The sequence below is a fragment of the Plutella xylostella genome, chromosome 23 (genome assembly GCF_932276165.1).
Source record: "Plutella xylostella chromosome 23, ilPluXylo3.1, whole genome shotgun sequence".
Lineage (NCBI taxonomy): Eukaryota > Metazoa > Arthropoda > Insecta > Lepidoptera > Plutellidae > Plutella > Plutella xylostella.
The window spans coordinates 10,517,897-10,537,401 of NC_064003.1; the positions used below are offsets into that span (position 1 = coordinate 10,517,897).

Here is a 19,505-nt window from a genome sequence, read left to right on the forward strand (position 1 = left end):
ATCACTGGAACTTTTTTATTGCTCGTCAGTGTATAAAGAAGCCTGCTCTTATGACCTGCTACCATTTGGAAGCCTGTTTTACAGCAGCAGTAACGAGGTATGAGTGTGACGCCTACATCGAGCACTATATAGTCGTTACTGTCTCCGGTAAAATAAACCCTTTATTTTACTGTTGAATCTTTTATTCGCGGAGCTTTCCACCAGATTTGTTTTAGGGATGTTAAAGGAATGAAGTTAAAGGGATGTGTTAAATACATAAATTGTTGCAGAAGTGATATTTTAACGGTGCCTCGGGGGATCATTCAGAATAATTTTCTAAAATAAAATCGTGAAAATACTTGATTATCGAACTTTTCATGGCGAAGCTATAATAATTTTTTTCACGTGACTTTAACTTGAGTAAATTTACTTAGCTTTCGGCTTAGTAAACCACTTTTGTAACACCGCGTATATGATTGGCGGATGTATACGTGTATTGTAAAAAGATTTATTATCTTCAAGAAGAAATATATTAATGTATGTTAAATTCTCTAGAGCTGATATAGGTATATTATATATTTATATATTTATCCATACAATATATGTATTATTTATTTATGTATTTATATGGCAGGCGTGAGTGTGTGTGTGTAGTTAGCATTAATGTTAGTTAAATATGTATTTTTCTTATTAAAATATTATTTGTAAGTACACCTAAATGCCCTTTTAAACATAATAGTTCTTTTCTTACAACGATTGTCTGGAAGACCGCCATTTGTGCATCACTGATATTTAAGTTAGATTTGAGTTTTTTTTTGGGTGTGCAAATAAAGATTATTGTATCCACAAGCTTTCAAAAAAACAAAGATGTCTGCTGCGATAACCACGAGTACCCAAGTAACATTTCATTCGAGCTTAGGTTGTAAGAAATGCCTTTAGGTTTTATAAGGGTTGTGAAAAGGTTAATGCTTTGCTATCTGGTCATATTGAGTACTTGAGAATGATTAATAAGTCCTAAAACCAATTGTTTATTAATACAACCTTGGAGCTGCTGATAAGAGTTTAAATTAAGGTTATTTTAACTTGTATTTCAAGAGCATATAGTTCTGGGATCTTATAGTTGTCGTAGACTCCTGATAAGGTTCTAGAAAAGCTAGCATTTATGCTAAAGTGAGAGCTTCAGGTTAAATTTTTAACCTCAATACAACCATAAAGTTATGGAATGTTGAAATCACTTATAAGTAATTTTTAAAACCTATCTTAAACCTTTAGACTGATGAGAGTTGTCTAGGCAAACAAATTAGGACTACTTGGTGAAAACCAAAAGCATTAAGCACTGGCTATGAGCTAAAAGCATAATTTAAGTCTTTCAAGAATATTTTAAAGCTTTAGAGGCATCCTCAAAATATGTTTAATGCTTTTTAGTAATTTCCTAACGGCCGCCATATTTTTTCACTGAAATAAAAAAAAACTTAGCAAAAAGATACATTTTAATTAATTAGGGGAAAATTCAGTAGCGTGTGCTATACTATTCCAAATATATGTTTTTTTTATATAGACAGTACTTTTATTTCTAATATAACTTTACACCAAACATAAAATTTTATCTATTTTTTTAAATTAAAATATCTTCAAATCTATTATTTACAAAAGGCCCGTCACGTATACAGAACTATTATCCTAAAGTATCACGATAAAGTGCTAGTCGCACAAGTTTTTCATATTTCCTGACTTCATCCTAACTACTTAAGTACTGTATTTTTTATTAATACAACACTTACAAGTTAGCCATTTTGAATCTTGGAAAGTGTAAGGTAATGGCGCCATTTATTATAATTACCTATTATAAAATCTTACACAGAAACATTTTAAAACCCGAGAGTCCTGGAAAGGCATTACAAATATCCATCAAATATATAAGTTATAGTAGAGTTACATCCAGGACTAATTTAGAACTTAAAAGCTGTCTTCCAAGGTTATGTTAACGTTAAATTAAGGTTGTGAAGGTTATATTTAGGTTCTGTGTAATTAGATCAAAAGGTTCTGGGTTTGAGCTATAGGTTTCGCTGTAGCTCTCAGAAAGGTTCTAAAACGTGGGCCCTTTTTGCACTCAGGAGGTTAATATAAGGTTAATATAACGTTATTGAGCCTTCTAAGACTTACGAGTAGATTTCCATACAAAGGTTCTAGAACCTTTTCAAAACCTTTCTAAAACCAAAAATGTTACTTGGGTAGTTATATTATCATGTTGTATCGCTAATTGCAAGTTAGTCATAGTAACGGCCTTACGTACCGATTTTGTTAAATGTGGCTTTCTAGAGATTTTTCTACGCCACTCACTTGCGAGTCACATCTGACTATGTACCCCTTCTGAAATTACAGTCGTGAGCGCTTGCATGTCTTGTAGTGAGATCTAGGTATAATCAATATCATTTCAGTGCGATAATGATAACCTAGCACTCCATAGCTCTAGTTTAATTAGAAGGATAATTACTGACGAGGCAATCCAGCTGATATAGATATTATTATGGACTTGTAAACAGTCTCTGGCACTATAATTTTTTGTATATCCATAAATTCATCTATAATACAATGAAATAGTTCCACTCACAAAATACCGACACCAAACGAACTATTTTTTTCAATAATTTCATAAAAACTTTGATTAAAATATAACCGTATTTAGTTGGTAATACCCTAAGCCTCTATAAAATGTACTTCAATCTTGCAGAAGGCGTCATTAAGATAGCTTTTACCGTTTAGGAGTAATTTGGTGCTTTTCTTAGTGGAACCTTTTCATTGCTCGTGAGTGTAGTATGGGTAGAAAAATACATTTACATTGGATTCGAGCCTTAATTTTCAGAGGCTTTCAAGCGTCATAAACTTAAAGTTCAACTCATAAAGGACATTTCGATCCGATATAGAGTTGTTCGATGCTATGTAGTACAGATAAACACGGACGTAAACGCTTGAAACTATAATTACACAACTCCGGTATAAGATTTAATAACTATAACACTTGAAGAATAAGAACTGGTGGTAATAAAGTTTTTCAAGTTCCGGCTACGGCGCGGCGTAGCAATTCTCGTAGCCAATTGCTACGAGGCTACGGCTCGTAGCACTCTGTAGTACGTAGCACTTTAAATTACTTTAAACGTAATAAATCTGGCATTCTTTTATATAAAATAACAAATATAAGTACTCAAGCTTTTATATCTTCATATATGTGGTAATAAATAGAAAGTAACAACGAAATCTTCCACGTGTTCCTTTGTAATGAAATATTTACGAAACTATTATTAGATATTCGATCGATTCTTGTTAATATTGCATGAATAAACCCAGTCACAGAAAGAATACCATGCTTTGTTCAAAATATCTACCTATGTTCAATGATGGAGTTTTAAATACAATTACGTTTAAAACATATTATTTCCTACTACATACTTACCTACTCGTATTTGTGGGTACTATATTTTTTTTCTATTCACTTTTTTTTTTAATAATTAGACACTAGTACTTAAAATATTATACCTACTTATCTACTTATGCTGGAAAAATAAAAACTAAATAATAGAAGAAGTTTGTAACATAAGAGTTTTCTCTACTGCTCTAAAAATAACAACTCACCAACTTTATAAGAAGAACTTATTTCTGGTACACAAAAACACAACCAGCCAGTCTTTACTCAATAAACTTTTTTCTAAACTTCCACAAAGAGTTCGGATGTGAGGACCTAAAAGAGATGAAGTGGGAATTCGATATTTTAAATTTAGAAGTCGTTATTTTCGGCGGCAGACGTCGTGCCGGGCCGGGGCTACAGCGGTGTTTGATACAGCCTATAGCTGGTATTGCAAGCTTGTAGGATAGAGGATACGCTAAAAGTCTTTTACACTATCCGATACGATACCAAAACGATAATAAAATTGCTCTATAATTCTCAGAGTTTTGGTTTTGATGCATTAATAACAAATCATATTCTCATAAATTATTTCAGGTAAAATATTGGGTGTACGTCTGTGTACGTTTAGAACATGTTTAGAACTGAAATTTAGGAAAATAAAAATATTATCACCCAAACATTCAACTTATCTATTTCTATGTCTTCAATTACTACTATGTAACTCTTTCGGACGCGATGCATGCAACTTTTATAGCAAATTAAAATATTTCTTGAAATCGTGTGGTGTAAAAGGTATCAGTAAGCTCTATCAATGGCTGTATGCACGGAACCTGCGCATTGGCGGGAACGGCCGCCATGACAGTTTCCATCAATGGAGCGGCCATGTTGCTGACGTCAGAGAGATGCCCGATTATGTTTGTTTTCATCGGTGAAATTTATTGGCTAGCCTGGACCTACTTCACTAGGAACTTGTAATATTATAGTTCCTATTATTTATAGTGTTTTAATAGATTGGAAGATCATTTTGAGCACTAGATCCTGTGTAAGGAATGGGTAAAACTGTAAAATATCAAAACCTAACAACTAAGATACCTAGAACTAAAGTGGTTGAAAAAAAAGACTTAGTGTTGAGTCTGAAATGCCCTTTTATAATGGCTCAAGTATAGTAGGTACCTAGTTAGTTAAGTAGTAAGTATAATATGGTAGTATTAGTTGGTTTATGTCATTCTGTTCTTAGGTCTGTGGTCGGGCGGCGCGGCGGTGTCCGGCGTATTGTTCCTATATTTATTTCTTTTCTGTTTTCCACTTGATCAGCCTCTTTGGAGACTTAACGAGATTTTCATTGTGTTGAAAGTGAATCGAATGGAATGTTTTTGAGTTTATTACTTTTTATTAAGTTTCGTGTCATTTCATTGCTATTTTGTTTAATTAAATATATGAGTATTAAATATATGGTATTAATAAATTTAGTATTACATTTGATGATCCCGTTCCTTGTTTGGGGTGCACAAAAAAGAAAAAAAGAGAGTGATTTATCAATTATAGTAATTAGTGGTGTACATTGTATACGTCCGGCATTGCCGGTCTTTCCTATACAAGCTGCCGCTGCACGGGTCCGTTATCGACGTAGTTAAACGTCCATATATCGCTATTTGTCATAAATACGGCGCTGGTGCATTGGTGAAACGCGCCTTAAACGAGTTTTACGTAGCCTTATTTACTTTTATCAACGTCGATAACGAACCCGTGTAGTGGCAGCCCTTTTATAAATCTCATTTACTTACTGCTACTATTACTATCCCAGTATAAAGTTTATTATGCACCGTGGCTGCCACAGTAATCTGTCGGTGTCGTGGCGTCGCCACATTTCCTCATGAACTCTTGACCCGCTTCCGAGATACTGTACGTGCAGTTTTACGGTTCCGTAGAGAAATTACTGCTGGCTTATTATACTTTATACCTAATAAGGACTGTAATAGCTAAAAAAAAAACATAATTCAATTTTAATTTAAAAGCGGTTTTTCAAACATGAGGAAAACCTATTCTTTATGCAATGCCGATGCCAATACCAATTTAAGACATACCTCCTGATACATATTACTAAAGTCTAGAAGATTTAAAAAACGCCTAAAACTATCTACTATTTGTAGTGAAAATTATAATAATAACTTCTACATTTTTATTTGTGAACGTCCGGACTACGGATCCCGAAAATGCGATTAAAACTTGGTGACATTTTACTTTATATTTGTATTTTATATGCGGGGCACGCTGCAGAAATATGCAATGCACAAAGTGTAGCAGAAGCGGAGTTCGGAATACAAACGTAAAATTTATAAAAGTTTATTAAATACCAACTTTTTAATAATTCCTGTAACTTTTTCTTGTTCTCTTTATGCAGACCGCTCATTAGCCTTAATTTGAATACTTTTTAGGGCTTACCTAACAAGGTGGGTAGTAGGTAAGGTACCTATACATAAGTTAGTAGTGTTATAAGCTCATATAATTATTTTACAAGTATGTACTTAATAGTAATGTATAATATGTACTTATACTTAAGTATTTTTTTCGTTAGGAGGTTATGAACTTTCAATGAATACCATATACGTGTAAAACCTTTTTACTTTCTATAGTAGGCATAATAGGTATGAATTATTAGAAATATCAATGATTAGAGATGGAATACCTACAAGTACTAGGTACTTAGTTATATTTATGTAAATGGACTAGGTGGTCTAATATTATTTAATGCGTGAAGAAACTCGTTATTGCAATTTTAATAACCGAACGCAGCGGTATACTTCATAAGTTCATAACACGTCGCGTTTAATTAAACCCTACAGAATTTAATAAATTCCCTACGATCGTTTTTACATCAACATCGCTTGTCTCACTCCCCCTACGTTACGTGCGAATGAGACGGATGTTTTCTGTGACGTTCCCTTTCCATCCCCTAATCTCAACACTCGCGAATTTTAGTCGCGCGCGTGCGTCAATCAATAAAATCACCCCTACCTTGGATCGTCCGAGTAAAGCTATTCAACGTCTGTCGCTCGTTGCAACGCATCCAATGACGGTTTAAACTCTGTTACGCGAATAGGTAGTCTAACAATACACTCGATGGATTTGTGCTTTGCGATATTTCATAGGTTTTGTTGTATGTTTACGTAAATCATAGTACGTGTTAGCGCCTGCGCCCTGCATCCCGGTCCAAGCTATTTGATAGCAAGTGTAATAGGAAGCTTTGTAAAGTGCATCCATTTGTACGGAGAAAAGAGCGTTTATTTAATAACAAAAGTAAGTGGTTTTTTGTTTCTGTGGTGTGTAGTGCCTAGTTTGGTTAGCCTTAAGGTAGTGGTTGGATCGTTGTGGCTCAATATAGGATAAATTGCCTTAACAATTTCCTTTATGTTTCTTATTGGATTTGTGTTCTTTGATTAAATGGTTCTTAATTCCTGGCTTGTGGTAAATGTGCTTAGATTCTCTACATTGTTTGGTATCTTTAATAAATATAATACTTACCCGAGTTCCTACCTAAAAGCAGTGGCGGACATTATAACAAAGTTTAGTATTAAAATTTGACTAGAGTTTAAATCCTAATTGTGAACTAAGTACTTATATTAAAAAGTTTCGAACTTTGTCAAATTCATTCGATAAACTCGAGCTTGACTGCAGGATCTTAACTTTACGCAAGTGCCAATAACTCAAACATTTAACATCCAAGATCCGAGAACAAATTAGTACATAATGATTAGTAAGTAATGATTGCCTTGGCCGGGATTCGAACACGAGACCTTTGGCACAATAGACAGTGCCGTTGGTTTTGTAAATCGTTATCGTAAAAAATAACTCAGGCAATTTAATGTCTATTATTAGAATTACTTGAGGCTACCTCCTTGGTTAAGTTCTAATGCTGCTACCACACTTGGCTATTCGTATTTGCAAAAACTTTCATTGACTATCTTTGCCAACTAGGAAACTTATTTGGCAATAAATAAACACAATATGTTTTGCGAATATAAGTACTTACTATAACTATATATCACACATGAAAGTTTTAGCAAATACGCAAATACGAATAGCCAAGTGGGGTAGCAGGCTAGCAGCATCATGGCTCATTTCCCAACCTCCTTGCTGTCAGATGACCTGCGGCACAGAATGCCTATCCCTGGGCCCACCGCCCGACTCCATCCTGCACATGCCGCCGCCGCCGCTGCCGGCCTTCCTGGCCAGTGCTGCCAACCTGACGCCGCCGTGCCGCGCCGCGCGCTGCCCGCCGAGTCCCAACACGGAGGAAAACGCACTGTTCCCGGGTGTCGAGTATCATGAGCTGCCGAGGCATGGTGAGTAGCAAGGAGGTTTTGACTGGCAATGGCAATAAAAGCGGGTAGGGAAGTTCTGGCACTGAGGAAAAAAAACTGGCTGGTTGGGAAAGAGAAAATAAAAGTTTTCGTGCCTAATCATAGACAATGGCCGGACCATAAACAATGGGATCTGGATCTGGAAACTCAGAATAATCAATTTTTGTTTAGACCAAAAAACCTAATGTTTTTTTGTCTTTTTACAGAACCAGCAAGTAATGACGACACTTGGTTCCTCGTGTTAATCACCTGCTGTGTTGCTGTGCTGTGCATCGCTGCTTTACTTGCGCTGTTCTTACTAAAATGCCGACAGTAAGTTTCTTGATTTTTTTTCCACTCACGAACAAATCCGGAACCAATAGTTACCTACTATCTATCTAAGAGGCATAGGTACTAGATTTGATCGTGTGTGGCGTTGCGTAGACAATTTCACCACTGAAACTTCGGAATGCATTACACTAATCAGGTTTCTTGCTATCAGGGCGCAAGGAGGCTGCAAGAGCGGCACCGGCAAGTCCAGTGGTTCAAACGCGTTATACGGCGGCGCAGCCTTAGACTCGAGAGTGCTATGGGCGGCGCTGACTCCGCGGGGCACCCGCCATTTTGTAGCAGACACCTACCCGCACGACGAGACTGAGGACCATCACTACGAGTGCGTCGAGCCTCCGCTCTACAAGCTGGGGCCGCCAGAAGACTTGACCATCGCCAGGCACTTCACTGTGGAGTACGAAGACCCGGCTCCGCTGATAGAGAGCTACAGTGACAGGACGGAGGAATACTTCAGGAATGGGATGGAGACGCTCCGCCGCGGCGCCAGGCCGTTGGTTTCATCCCCGACCAGGATCGAACGTCCCAATCTGCCTCCCCTGAACCTGCAGCCGCGTACCCTGCGGCGCGCCCCGCACTCCCGCCGCGTCAGCGACGCCACCAACCCCGAGAAGGCGGCCATCTGAACCGAGGGCGGCGCGGTCTTCTCCGTCGCCGATACCGCTGACATGGACTTCGACTGGCAGTCCATAGACAATCCGAACAGAGACCGACTGGTTTGAAGCGATCCTTCTTCCAAGGGTTTAAAGGCTAACTTTTTAGTTTCCCGCCATACCTACTGCTCAGTTCAGAAATTTTATGCAATGTTGATAGGAGTAAAGGTTAATGATACCCCTGCGCACTGACGATATTTTCAGCTACGATTCCCCCTTTTCGCTCTATAATGCTTTATGTAGGTATCTTTTATCATTAAGTAATTTAATAGGTAGGTTACATATCGACTCTAGTAACAATATTATTTGTAAATATTAGCAGCTGTAGGTACTTATTTAGTTCATATAAAATAAGCAATGCAATGCAATACAATGCCATATTATTATGATTTAAGAAATATTATGTAAGTAATAGATCTTTTTCATTATAAGAATTTATTTCTAGTCATCAAATCTTATTTAGATATTTAGTGCAACGCCACCTTAAGTATAGGGACTATAGGTACTTTAGGTACTACTACTGTAAACTAACTATAACGTCTGTAACCTTTAACTTAACTATAAATACCTTACACTAAAATAATGTGTCATATCTTGATGTCTGTAACTCTTTGTCTACTACAACTACTGATATCGTCGTCGTGGTGAGAAAATCCACCTTGATTGATTATTTTCGTAAACAAAATTTCACATTAGTAATTTATGATTATTACCTACATACCGACTAGGTACTACCAATAACTCACATGATTTTGTACTTGTCAATAAAAGAAATACCTGTCTAAACTTGGATTAGTACTTATTGTATTACCTTACCTTACCTCTTCCTCTAATACTAAGATACTAACTACTCGTACAGCCGCACCACGCACCCCGCAGCAGTGCCGCATTATAGTTAAGTAAGTCAAGAACCTTCCAATCATTTAACTATAACTATCATAATAATACTTATATCAATCCTATAACCTATTTATTTATTTATTTAATACTTTATTTCACAAATATAACATATTTACTTATTATAATATATGTATTATAATGTATACTTACCTCTATAACGACTAGAAATGAATTTTAAAGACATTCTCTATCCTTATCGCTTATCCAAAATGCGACACTGGCACAAAAATGTCATGTTGGCAAATCCGACAGATTGCCACAAAATCAAGTTGACAGTTGACATGACACTGACAGCTTGTTTAGACGCTTCTGTTTTGCTTTGATTCGTTTGAGTGTGATTTTTATCAAGAAATGTATAATAATTCTTACAAAATAGTATTATAACTGCACTGCTACAAATTTTAGTTGACTATCCAAGTAAATTTTCAGTAGGCAGAGCTCCAAAATCCCTGCAAAATGAGTGACGATGTGATCAAACATTCGGTTCACACACTAGTGTTTAGATCTCTGAAAAGAACTCATGATATGTTCCTGTCTAACCATAACCAGCTGCCTCCAATAGACGAAAAAGCGTAAGTTAGATTCCAACATAATTATCGCTAAATATCTCTGTGATTTCGTTTAGCAAAAACCTAACCTCCAAATGTACAAGCTAACAAAAAATTGTCTAACTATGGAATGTCTACTTTTAGATGTTACTGTTATACGGAAGGGGTTCTGGCCTAAACTTAATTTGAACCATTAACGACCAACAGGTTCCAAAGCATCGAAATTAACAGAACAACCTATACAATTATTAGGGCGGATTCGACCAACGTCGAGTAACTTTTTACTCGAGAGTAAACTACCAGTTACTCGCGAGTAAGCAGATTTTGCATACTACCAAACCTGAAACCAAGATAAGTAGCTTATCCCAAGAATCACAGGGGTATAATCGTGACAGTTCTGACATTGCGAAAAAGAGACGCTTAGCTACATTAAGCGTAAGAAAGAAACGTTAAGCTGCAAATGTTTTTTGTCCTTTTTGCTGTGGCGCCTGTTTACGTCAGTTCTCTGTGCCAAACAATGAAACAAATGAAAAATCTGTGCCAAACAAAGGCTGACAGTTACAACAAAATTTTCTAAATGCTATTTATTTTTGATTTGCTAGTGATTTGTGGGTGTTTATTAAGTTTATTAGACTATTATCATCACTTAACGAGTGTGTGACATGGGTGGGTGGATTTTGTTCGGTTGTATAGAGCATATTCAACGAAAACACGATGGAATGATGGATGAGATATATTTTCACATGTAAGTAGATACTATCAAGTTTAACAAGCTTACATTCATCATAGTACTATCTATTGGCTCGATTTTAATATAAAACGATACTAATTTTAATACTGTAAGGTCTTTTAGTATCAGTTTTAAGTAAAAATTACGAGGTACCATATCATAACAAATCACATGGTGTTGCAAGTTATTGAAAATTTATTTTACCCACAAATATTATAGTATGCAAAGAAAATACTAGAAATTGTAACGGACTCGGGTTGGGTTTACAAATGGGGCGCACGAATTCGGTTTTTGTGAAGATTGTATTTTGTAAAAGTCATTCTCCTCTTTCAAATGAGGTGCCTCTCATTGTGAGGAAACGTTCGTTTCTTTTTTTTTCTTCCATGTGTGATTTCTTCCGTATAATATAAAGTTTATTGTATTGATACGAAATACGTGTTTCCTTTAAAAAAAACCCCATCACATATTTGGCCCACGATTATAATGCTCATGCTCATCCATTTATCTCTTTCATAGGTTTCCGACAGAAAAAAAAATATCAAGAAAATGGATAGATATTACCGGTCGCACAAATTGGGAACCAAGGACACATACAAAAATTCTGTTCGGCACATTTTGAAGAGGATGGTTTCGATTGGACGAAGACAATGAATTATACAATCCACTCAGTTTGTGTATATTAAATAATTATATTGAAATCAAATAAGTATGAGTAAAGTTTTTTTTCTTATATCGTCGGTTGACAGGAAAAACTCACTAAGGCTGATTTTTCAATATTCAGATAAATGTTATCTGGGTAATACAAACATTGAGAAACATTGAGACGCAACAGCATCAAAATTATTTCCCAGCAAAACTTTTGTCTGGCTATTGAAAAATTAGCCTTTAGTGTCTTTTTCCTATCAACCGACGATATACTCAAGTTTTGTTTTTGTTATTATGATAAGTTAAATTTCCCCATATTTAGGTTTTATTTTTTTGTCGGCAACATCTATGGTTTGAGTGAGAAAGAGAATAGTGCACACGGCGATTGCGAATCTATTTGTAGTTGATCTGAGCCAAGAATAAAATGTTATACCGCCAAAATTTACTGTGTAACGAGCTTATCCGAGAGTAATTTTGTAATGGCGGCAGCACATCAGCTGATTAGAAAACCGTCATAATGACATATAAACACATCTGTCAAATCATAAACAAAAGTACGTTAAAAGGCAAATTCTCAGAATAACAACAGCGAATAAAATATTAAAACATAAACAATTTCCTACTATTATAATCCATTCAAACTAAGTTGGCATGTCATTTCTATTGCATGCTTTGAAAACGCAGCTATTTTTATTTTAGTTGCAGTATAGTTTCGTTCCTCGTTCATTCAATTAATCATGGTATAACTTGGTAGAATGCAAGTGTACTTATCCCAGATATTTACTCGCGTATAAATTTTATTCCGGTATAGTTATTCTCGTGTAACGAGATGTTTGGACGAATCCACCCTTAGATGAACTGCTTCTTCTTGGCTTTGGCATGCCAACTGCCTACTATATTCTGTCATATTTTAGCTGCAGTTTATTTATTTAGTTGTAATTTTTATTTGTCGTCTACAATTACCATTAATTAATTTATAAGCAATGTTTCTTCTATGGCAGTGAGAAGGTGAAGCGAGCGGTGAAGGCTCGCGACAGCTACGGGCAGGTGATGGCGGCCGTGCAGCGCGCGCAGGCGCACAAGCAGCACGAGGCGCTGAGCAGACCGGACACACCACATGATGCTGGTGAGGAAATGTGTTTATTTGTGGATGATGGTAGAGGATAAAGTGTTTTGTTGTTCTGCTCAAATAATGTTACAAAGAAGCATTACCAAAAGTCATGTGAGATAACCATAGAACAACGCGGACTCGGGTGTACCCTCGGGAAGCGTCATAGCGATCTTTCTTGATACAAAAAAGTCTGCCAATTTTTGCGGGGGGAAATTTTACCGTTTACCTTGATTATGTCTCATGGGACATATCATTATGAGTTTTAATTCGCAGCAATAAGGGTTACGTGAAGTGACATTTAATAATGAACACAGTGTCTTCATTTTTCTTGCCAATGGATGTAACAATTATCGATAAGTGTTATCAATGAATTCAAGAACATGGGTTAGAAATACTAATTTCAAATTAATTAGGTATAGTTAAATGTAATTATGGAGATAGATTGGCCACACAATCAGAAAAGGAGCCGAGAGCAAAGCGAGCATTGCCTTCGAATGGAAACCGCCTGGCGGCCACCGCAGACGCGGTCGCCCCGTGCACACACGGCGGCGCACAGTGTACGGCGAGCTGCGAGCGCAAGGCCTGAGCTGGACGGAAGCCAGAGCGGTTGCTGAGGACAGAACGGCGTGGCGCACGCTTGTAAAGGCCCTCTGTACCACCGGGGTACCATAGGACCACAACAACAAATGTAATTAGGAATGTTTAATAAACGAAGTCACCTGCTTTTCTCTGTACATATATAGTTTTATACTCACGTGATAGGTCGCGAGCCGTATCGCCGTTTTCGAATGAGTACAATGCACTGAAGTTGTTGAGTAAGTGGGCAACCCGACGGTCAGATGCTTTCAAGCGCCCCTTCGGGCGGCCTCTGACTGGGCTTAACGATTGCTGCCGAAGCAGCGACCGGGACCCACGGCTTAACGTCCCGTCCGAAGCACGGAAGCGTCCAGAAAAGAACCATTTGAAATCGGTAACTCATGCTGTACCTACCAATGGCTGACCGTGTCAGTTGTTGCTTATCCTCAGTGATCAGTTACGATTACTGAAGCCAATTCGACTACGGACGCTTCCCAACTATGAACTTTTTTGTCGATTAATACATATCTACATAGTCTACATACCTGTACAGTGCCACAAACTTATCTGTTCTGGTAGGAGCTCACGTAAATGTCTAATATTTCTTTATTCTTTAAGATTTTAAGTTTGTCCGTAGTGGTAATAGGTACATCCTTGCGGTTATAATAAACCCATCTAATCTATATCAATATATAATTCATTAGTAAATAATCAGATATGGATCATTTTAGTTCGCTCTCACCGGAACATATAAGTTTGTCGCACTGTACATCACTATTGCATTTTTTTGACATTGGTTGCTAGGAAACAGCTAATAACAATAAACCATGACCAAATCTGCGATCAAATCCGGAATCCGAATATTCTATGAATTGAAGCTGTCATTTTAGTATGTAAACAAATCATTTTCTATGAAACGCGCTTTGCCAACTAGATTGAGTCTAGTGAAAATTGAGACTGCAACTAGTTTTTATAAATCGGTGGGTCTTTCTGGCCTACCACCCCGCCAGAGGGGAACGTCTGCCTATTTCGTCTCCAGACCATTCATACTCAATGGAGATAACCATCCTAAAAAACCCTATAATTATACTCATTCCACAGGGAAAGACATCTGTCAAAATCCTTATTACATTGATAGATGTCTTTCCCGGTGGAATGGCATATAGTAGCTAAATGGCTAACTTTGGAGACCCAATAATGTCTTTTACTAACTTATTACAAGAAAGTCACACAGAACTAAACAAAACCATTTTGTTCCACAGAACACCTAGCAATAATGGCGGGAGAAGGAGCATCACTAGGCAGTGACGGGGCCCTACTCCCGTACTCTGGCCCTGGTGCCACCCCAACCCCGAGCGCCCCGTCCGGAGCCCTCGCCATGCCCAGAAAGGCCCCCACTATGCCCAAGCCCAAGTGGCACGCTCCGTGGAAACTCTTCCGCGTCATATCTGGCCATTTGGGATGGGTGCGGTGTGCCACTGTTGAGCCGGGGAATGAGTGGTTTGCTACAGGTATCTACTAGATTTTATGTTTTCTATATACATACTATTCAAAAAGATGGATACAACAAGAAGATAATCAATGACAAAAAATTATAATTATTTATTAAACTATACTGTCTAATCTGAGCTCTCCCTACTTGTATTGTTCATGTGTCCTATTTTGTAGATAAGAGTGATGGAACAGAGAGTGCAGTATAAATAATTTCTGATGATTAAGAAACTAATTTCTGAAATGTTTCAGGTGCTGCTGACAGGGTCATCAAGATCTGGGACCTCGCGAGCGGAAAACTGAAGGTATCACTGACTGGACACGTCAGTACAGTCAGAGGCAAGTATAGCTTTATTATAAACATTTGAAAAAACAAGTGTGCTTCAGAAACTTTCAATATTTATTATTTACATTTACAGGGTTGGAAGTGTCAGCCCGACATCCATACTTATTCAGTTGCGGAGAAGACAGACAAGTAAAATGTTGGGATTTAGAATACAATAAAGTGAGTGTGATTATTACCTCCTAATACAGTCAACTGAACCATTACCTTCTATCCATTTACTTGCTGCTTCAGTGTCTAACAAAATATGTTAAACCCTAGCCTATAATAATCCACTGCTGGACATGGACCTCCTCCGAGACTGGAGGTTTATTGTTACAATCTCCACGCTTTTTCCTTGAAAAAATATCTACATCTGCCTCAGTATCGAACCTGAGGCCTTCCACATAGCAGTCCAGTTTCTTACCACTAAACATCGATTGAATTCATACTGTGTTCTATTCTAATAACTAAATATTGTATTATACCCACCTCCACTCTAACCAACCTACCTACCTCCCACAGGTAATCCGGCACTACCACGGCCACCTCTCAGCGGTCTACACCCTCGCTCTCCATCCAACAATAGACGTGTTAGTGACGGCCGGTCGGGACGCCACGGCGCGAGTGTGGGACATGCGCACGGCGGCCAACGTGCACACGCTGGCGGGGCACTCGGACACTGTGGCCAGTTTGGCGTGCCAGGCTGCTGAGCCACAGGTATGGCAGCTAGGGAAAAATAAAGAAAACATTTGACACACAGAACAAAAAACATAGGAAACAATACAAAACAAACTAAACTACCTCTATAAGCTCCAAGCTTGCCAGGGCGCCGAGATACAGGTATTGTATAGCAGCGAGAGAGCTAAAGAGACATGGGCTACTCTAGCGTAAATTTATAGTTGAGTTTTATGAGACAGCGTGAGGCAACATAAAACAAAAAGTTAACGTTTTAAAATAAAATGATGGCGAGTCAATTTAAAAGCCATACAACCTATACCTAGTCTAGCCTAATGACGTCACTACTAGTGATGACGCCACGGCGCGGGTGTGGGACATGCGCACGGCGGCCAACGTGCACACGCTGGCGGGGCACTCCGACACCGTGGCCAGTTTGGCGTGCCAGGCTGCTGAGCCACAGGTATGTTTGTCTATACTACACCCAGCGAAAGATAAAGAAAGATTAATTTTGCACACTGACAACAACAAAAAATATAGGATACATTACAAAACAAAATAAACTACCTCTATAGGCTCCAGGCCTGCAGGCCGCTAAGACTTAAGACACACGTATAGCAACGAGGCATCTCAAGAGACATGGGACACCGCCGCGTATATAGTTAGATTTTATGAGCCAGGGTAAGGCAGCCTTATAGATAGCCAAGTAAAATTGTGTAAACATGAAAATCCGGGAGCGAGACAATTTAAAATCCATACAAATACAACCTATATGTAGACTGGCCTAGTGACGTCACTACTAGTGTAGTCGCGACGGCGCGCGTGTGGGACATGCGCACGGCGGCCAACGTGCACACGCTGGCCGGGCACTCGGACACCGTGGCCAGTTTGGCGTGCCAGGCTGCTGAGCCACAGGTAGGTAGCGAGGGAAAGATTAAGAGACATTTGACACACAGAACAAAAAATATAGGAAACATTACAAAACAAAATAAACTTCGCGCCGAGCCGCAGGTATAGCAGCGAGGCAGCTAAAGAGACATGGGCCACCACAGCGTAAATAGTTTAGTGTTATGAGTATGATGGACATGACCTCACTTCGCTTGTGCCTTTAGGATTTATAAAATGCCAGTTTTGTTTTTATTAACTCTCTTTTCTCGGCTCTCTTATGTAGGTTTTCAATGTATAGCTACAGAACCCATTGGTTTATGTCTTAAATCTTACCTACATCGGCAACCAGATTGAGCTACCAGTCCAGTTTTTTTGTTATAACAACCTTTCTCACTTTTAAACCAATCCTCACTTCTTCCCACAGATAATAACCGGCTCGCACGACTCAACCATCCGCCTATGGGACTTAGCGGCGGGCAAATCCATGTGCACACTCACAAACCACAAAAAATCAGTGCGGGCCATCGCCGTCCACCCCACTCTATACAGCTTCGCTTCCGCCTCACCAGATAATATAAAACAGTGGAAATGTCCTGAAGGAAAGTTTATACAGAACTTGTCTGGACACAATGCGATCGTCAACTGTATGGCGGTGAACCCGGAGGGGGTGTTGGTCAGTGGAGGGGATAACGGGACGATGTTCCTGTGGGACTGGAGGACCGGGTACAACTTCCAGAGGTTGCAGGTTAGTGACTGACTGGATTTTTTGTTCTAGATTTAGCAATTACATATATACTGCATTATCGGCTACTTTAAATCCTTTTACAGGTTGTTGTATTTAGATTCTTTGCCTAATTAAAGGAGTTTATTTTAAAGTCTCAAGTCCAATAAACAATATAAAACCCATATTTTTCCCTCTCAGGCGGCCGTCCAACCGGGCTCAATGGATTCCGAAGCGGGAATCTTCGCGATGACGTTCGACCAATCAGGATCGCGTCTCATCACGGCAGAAGCGGACAAGACCATCAAAATCTACCGAGAGGACGAGACGGCCTCCGAAGAAACGCACCCCGTCAACTGGAGACCAGAGATATTGAAGAGGCGCAAGTTCTAAGTGTAATTTGTAGGTTTATTTAAGGAATAAAGACGATTTTTTTATTTAGTATGTTTGGTGTTGTTTCGTTGATGTTACTTAAGGCTAAGTTCCCAGTAGGAAAACTGTTTGTCGCCGACTAAATTAGCGGCGTAATTTAAAGGTAATTTTCGCGTTACTTCAGAATTAATACCTAATGCAGGATGAGAGTAATAGAAAATGCAGATGTTCGTATTATATTTATATATTTTTTTTATAAAATATATTTTTATGCAGCATGTTACATTTGAGATTTAGAAATTAGATAGTAAATAACTGGGAATGTTTTACAAAACCAATCAAACTTTAATACCTTTATGCTTTTAATACATATTTTATACAATAAATGCAACATTACTAAAGCTAAAAAAATACTCACATGATTATAAAAATAGCAAATATAAAACTAAATACCTACCAAATCGTTAATAATAATTATTATTTATTTGAAAGAACATGAATGTCTTTCTTGCCATATTTCATTCAGTCACATCCATATTGGTTACGAAATTATATAATACCAATTTCTTATTATGACAACATTGAAATGCATACCCTAGCTAAACATTAAAGAGAGTGTAGAATATAAGAGATTACATTCATATTGTTTGGTTAGAAAGTGCATCCATCTATCTAAACTCTAAAGCTTGCAATTGCAGCACTCAATCAAATATTGACAATAAACGTAACTTTAAAGCTAAAAGTGAGTAAGTATAAGAACCTCCCTTGTGTTTTTAACAAGCCACAAGAATTTATTTGATCTTTTTCTGTGCAGTCATCAGTTCAAATTAGGGTTTCGTTCCCGGGTTCCCGGGAATTCCCGGGAAATCTGTCGTTCCCGAGACCGGGAAAAAATATAGAATTCCCGGGAATTCCCAGGAATATTTTTTCATCGATTCTATGCTTTATTTTCATCTTTATTTATCTGTTTCTCCTACCTAAAACCAACAAAATTTGGTTTTGTTGTAAATTCTTGAAAAATCATGCGTGTTATTGTTTTCGCGCAGCTGCATTGCAAACCTAAATGACTCATCTACATCCTTTTGTTTCACCTCTTCCTGATTCAATACTATATTTTAACCTTTATTTATCTGTTTGTCAAACCGCCTACCTACCTAAAACAAAACAATTGATCGGCAGGCTTGTCCTCAACAGTCAGAAACATGGTTTTGTTGTAAATTCTTGGAAAGTCGTGCGTGTTATTGTTTTCATGCAGCTGCATTGCAAACCTTAATGACTCATCTACATCCCCACCCCTTCCTGATTTACCTGACTGACCTCATCATGCTTTTATTGACACTATCAGTTTGCGCACCGCTCAAGGAACGTCATATTCGTGCACATATTAACTTATTGTGTGATAGTTTTAAAAAAGTTTCGACGATATGGACTCTCGCGTAACTTCGGAAGTGTGGAATCATTTTAAGAAAAAAGGGCAAGATAAAGCACAATGTAATCACTGTCCAAAATCATTGAGTTGCAAAGGCTCATCGACCAGTGGACTTTCAAGGCATTTGGAACTGCTGCACAACATAAAGTTGAACGATCATGGACGTGAAGCCTCTTCAGCAGCCACAACGTCGGCTTCTTCACCGACTCCTGGAACTTCAACGGGTTTACCACAAACAGCAAAGAAAAGGAAAGTACTTATGGTACAGACTTCTATGGATCAGCATATCAAGCCACCCAGTACCATTGCCGAGATTGTGTCAAACTTAGCAGCGAAAGATGGACTATCAGTTCGCCAGATCACTAACAGTG

General features: G+C 38.1%; 3 protein-coding genes across 4 annotated transcripts in view; 2 read left to right on the forward strand and 1 right to left on the reverse strand.

Moving 5' to 3' along the window:
• Window positions 1–3,804, reverse strand: part of LOC105380250 (potassium channel subfamily K member 6) — a 49,735-nt gene extending 45,931 nt beyond the window's left edge. The window contains exon 1 of the mRNA XM_038113585.2: window positions 3,610–3,804. The gene's annotated coding sequence lies outside the window, so the exon portion shown is untranslated. The remainder of the gene's footprint in view (window positions 1–3,609) is intronic.
• A 2,749-nt stretch (window positions 3,805–6,553) lies between these two features.
• On the forward strand, window positions 6,554–8,829 carry LOC105380249. 2 transcript variants are annotated; one of them, XM_011549770.3, is made up of 4 exons: window positions 6,554–6,679; window positions 7,524–7,725; window positions 7,950–8,055; window positions 8,210–8,829. In XM_011549770.3, the coding sequence occupies exons 2-4, from the start codon at window positions 7,524–7,526 to the stop codon at window positions 8,694–8,696; spliced, it is 795 nt and encodes a 264-aa protein (XP_011548072.3). In that variant the 5' UTR covers window positions 6,554–6,679; the 3' UTR covers window positions 8,697–8,829. The 2 variants fall into 2 exon arrangements, with proteins under 2 accessions (XP_011548072.3, XP_011548074.3); XM_011549772.3 differs by having other exon boundaries at window positions 8,225–8,829.
• A 1,077-nt stretch (window positions 8,830–9,906) lies between these two features.
• LOC105380293 (pleiotropic regulator 1) lies at window positions 9,907–17,770 on the forward strand. Its single transcript, XM_038113306.2, has 8 exons — window positions 9,907–10,195; window positions 12,548–12,672; window positions 14,496–14,744; window positions 14,977–15,063; window positions 15,144–15,229; window positions 15,572–15,766; window positions 17,037–17,357; window positions 17,535–17,770. The coding sequence occupies exons 1-8, from the start codon at window positions 10,080–10,082 to the stop codon at window positions 17,724–17,726; spliced, it is 1,371 nt and encodes a 456-aa protein (XP_037969234.2). The 5' UTR covers window positions 9,907–10,079; the 3' UTR covers window positions 17,727–17,770.
• The last annotated feature ends 1,735 nt before the right edge of the window (window positions 17,771–19,505 follow it).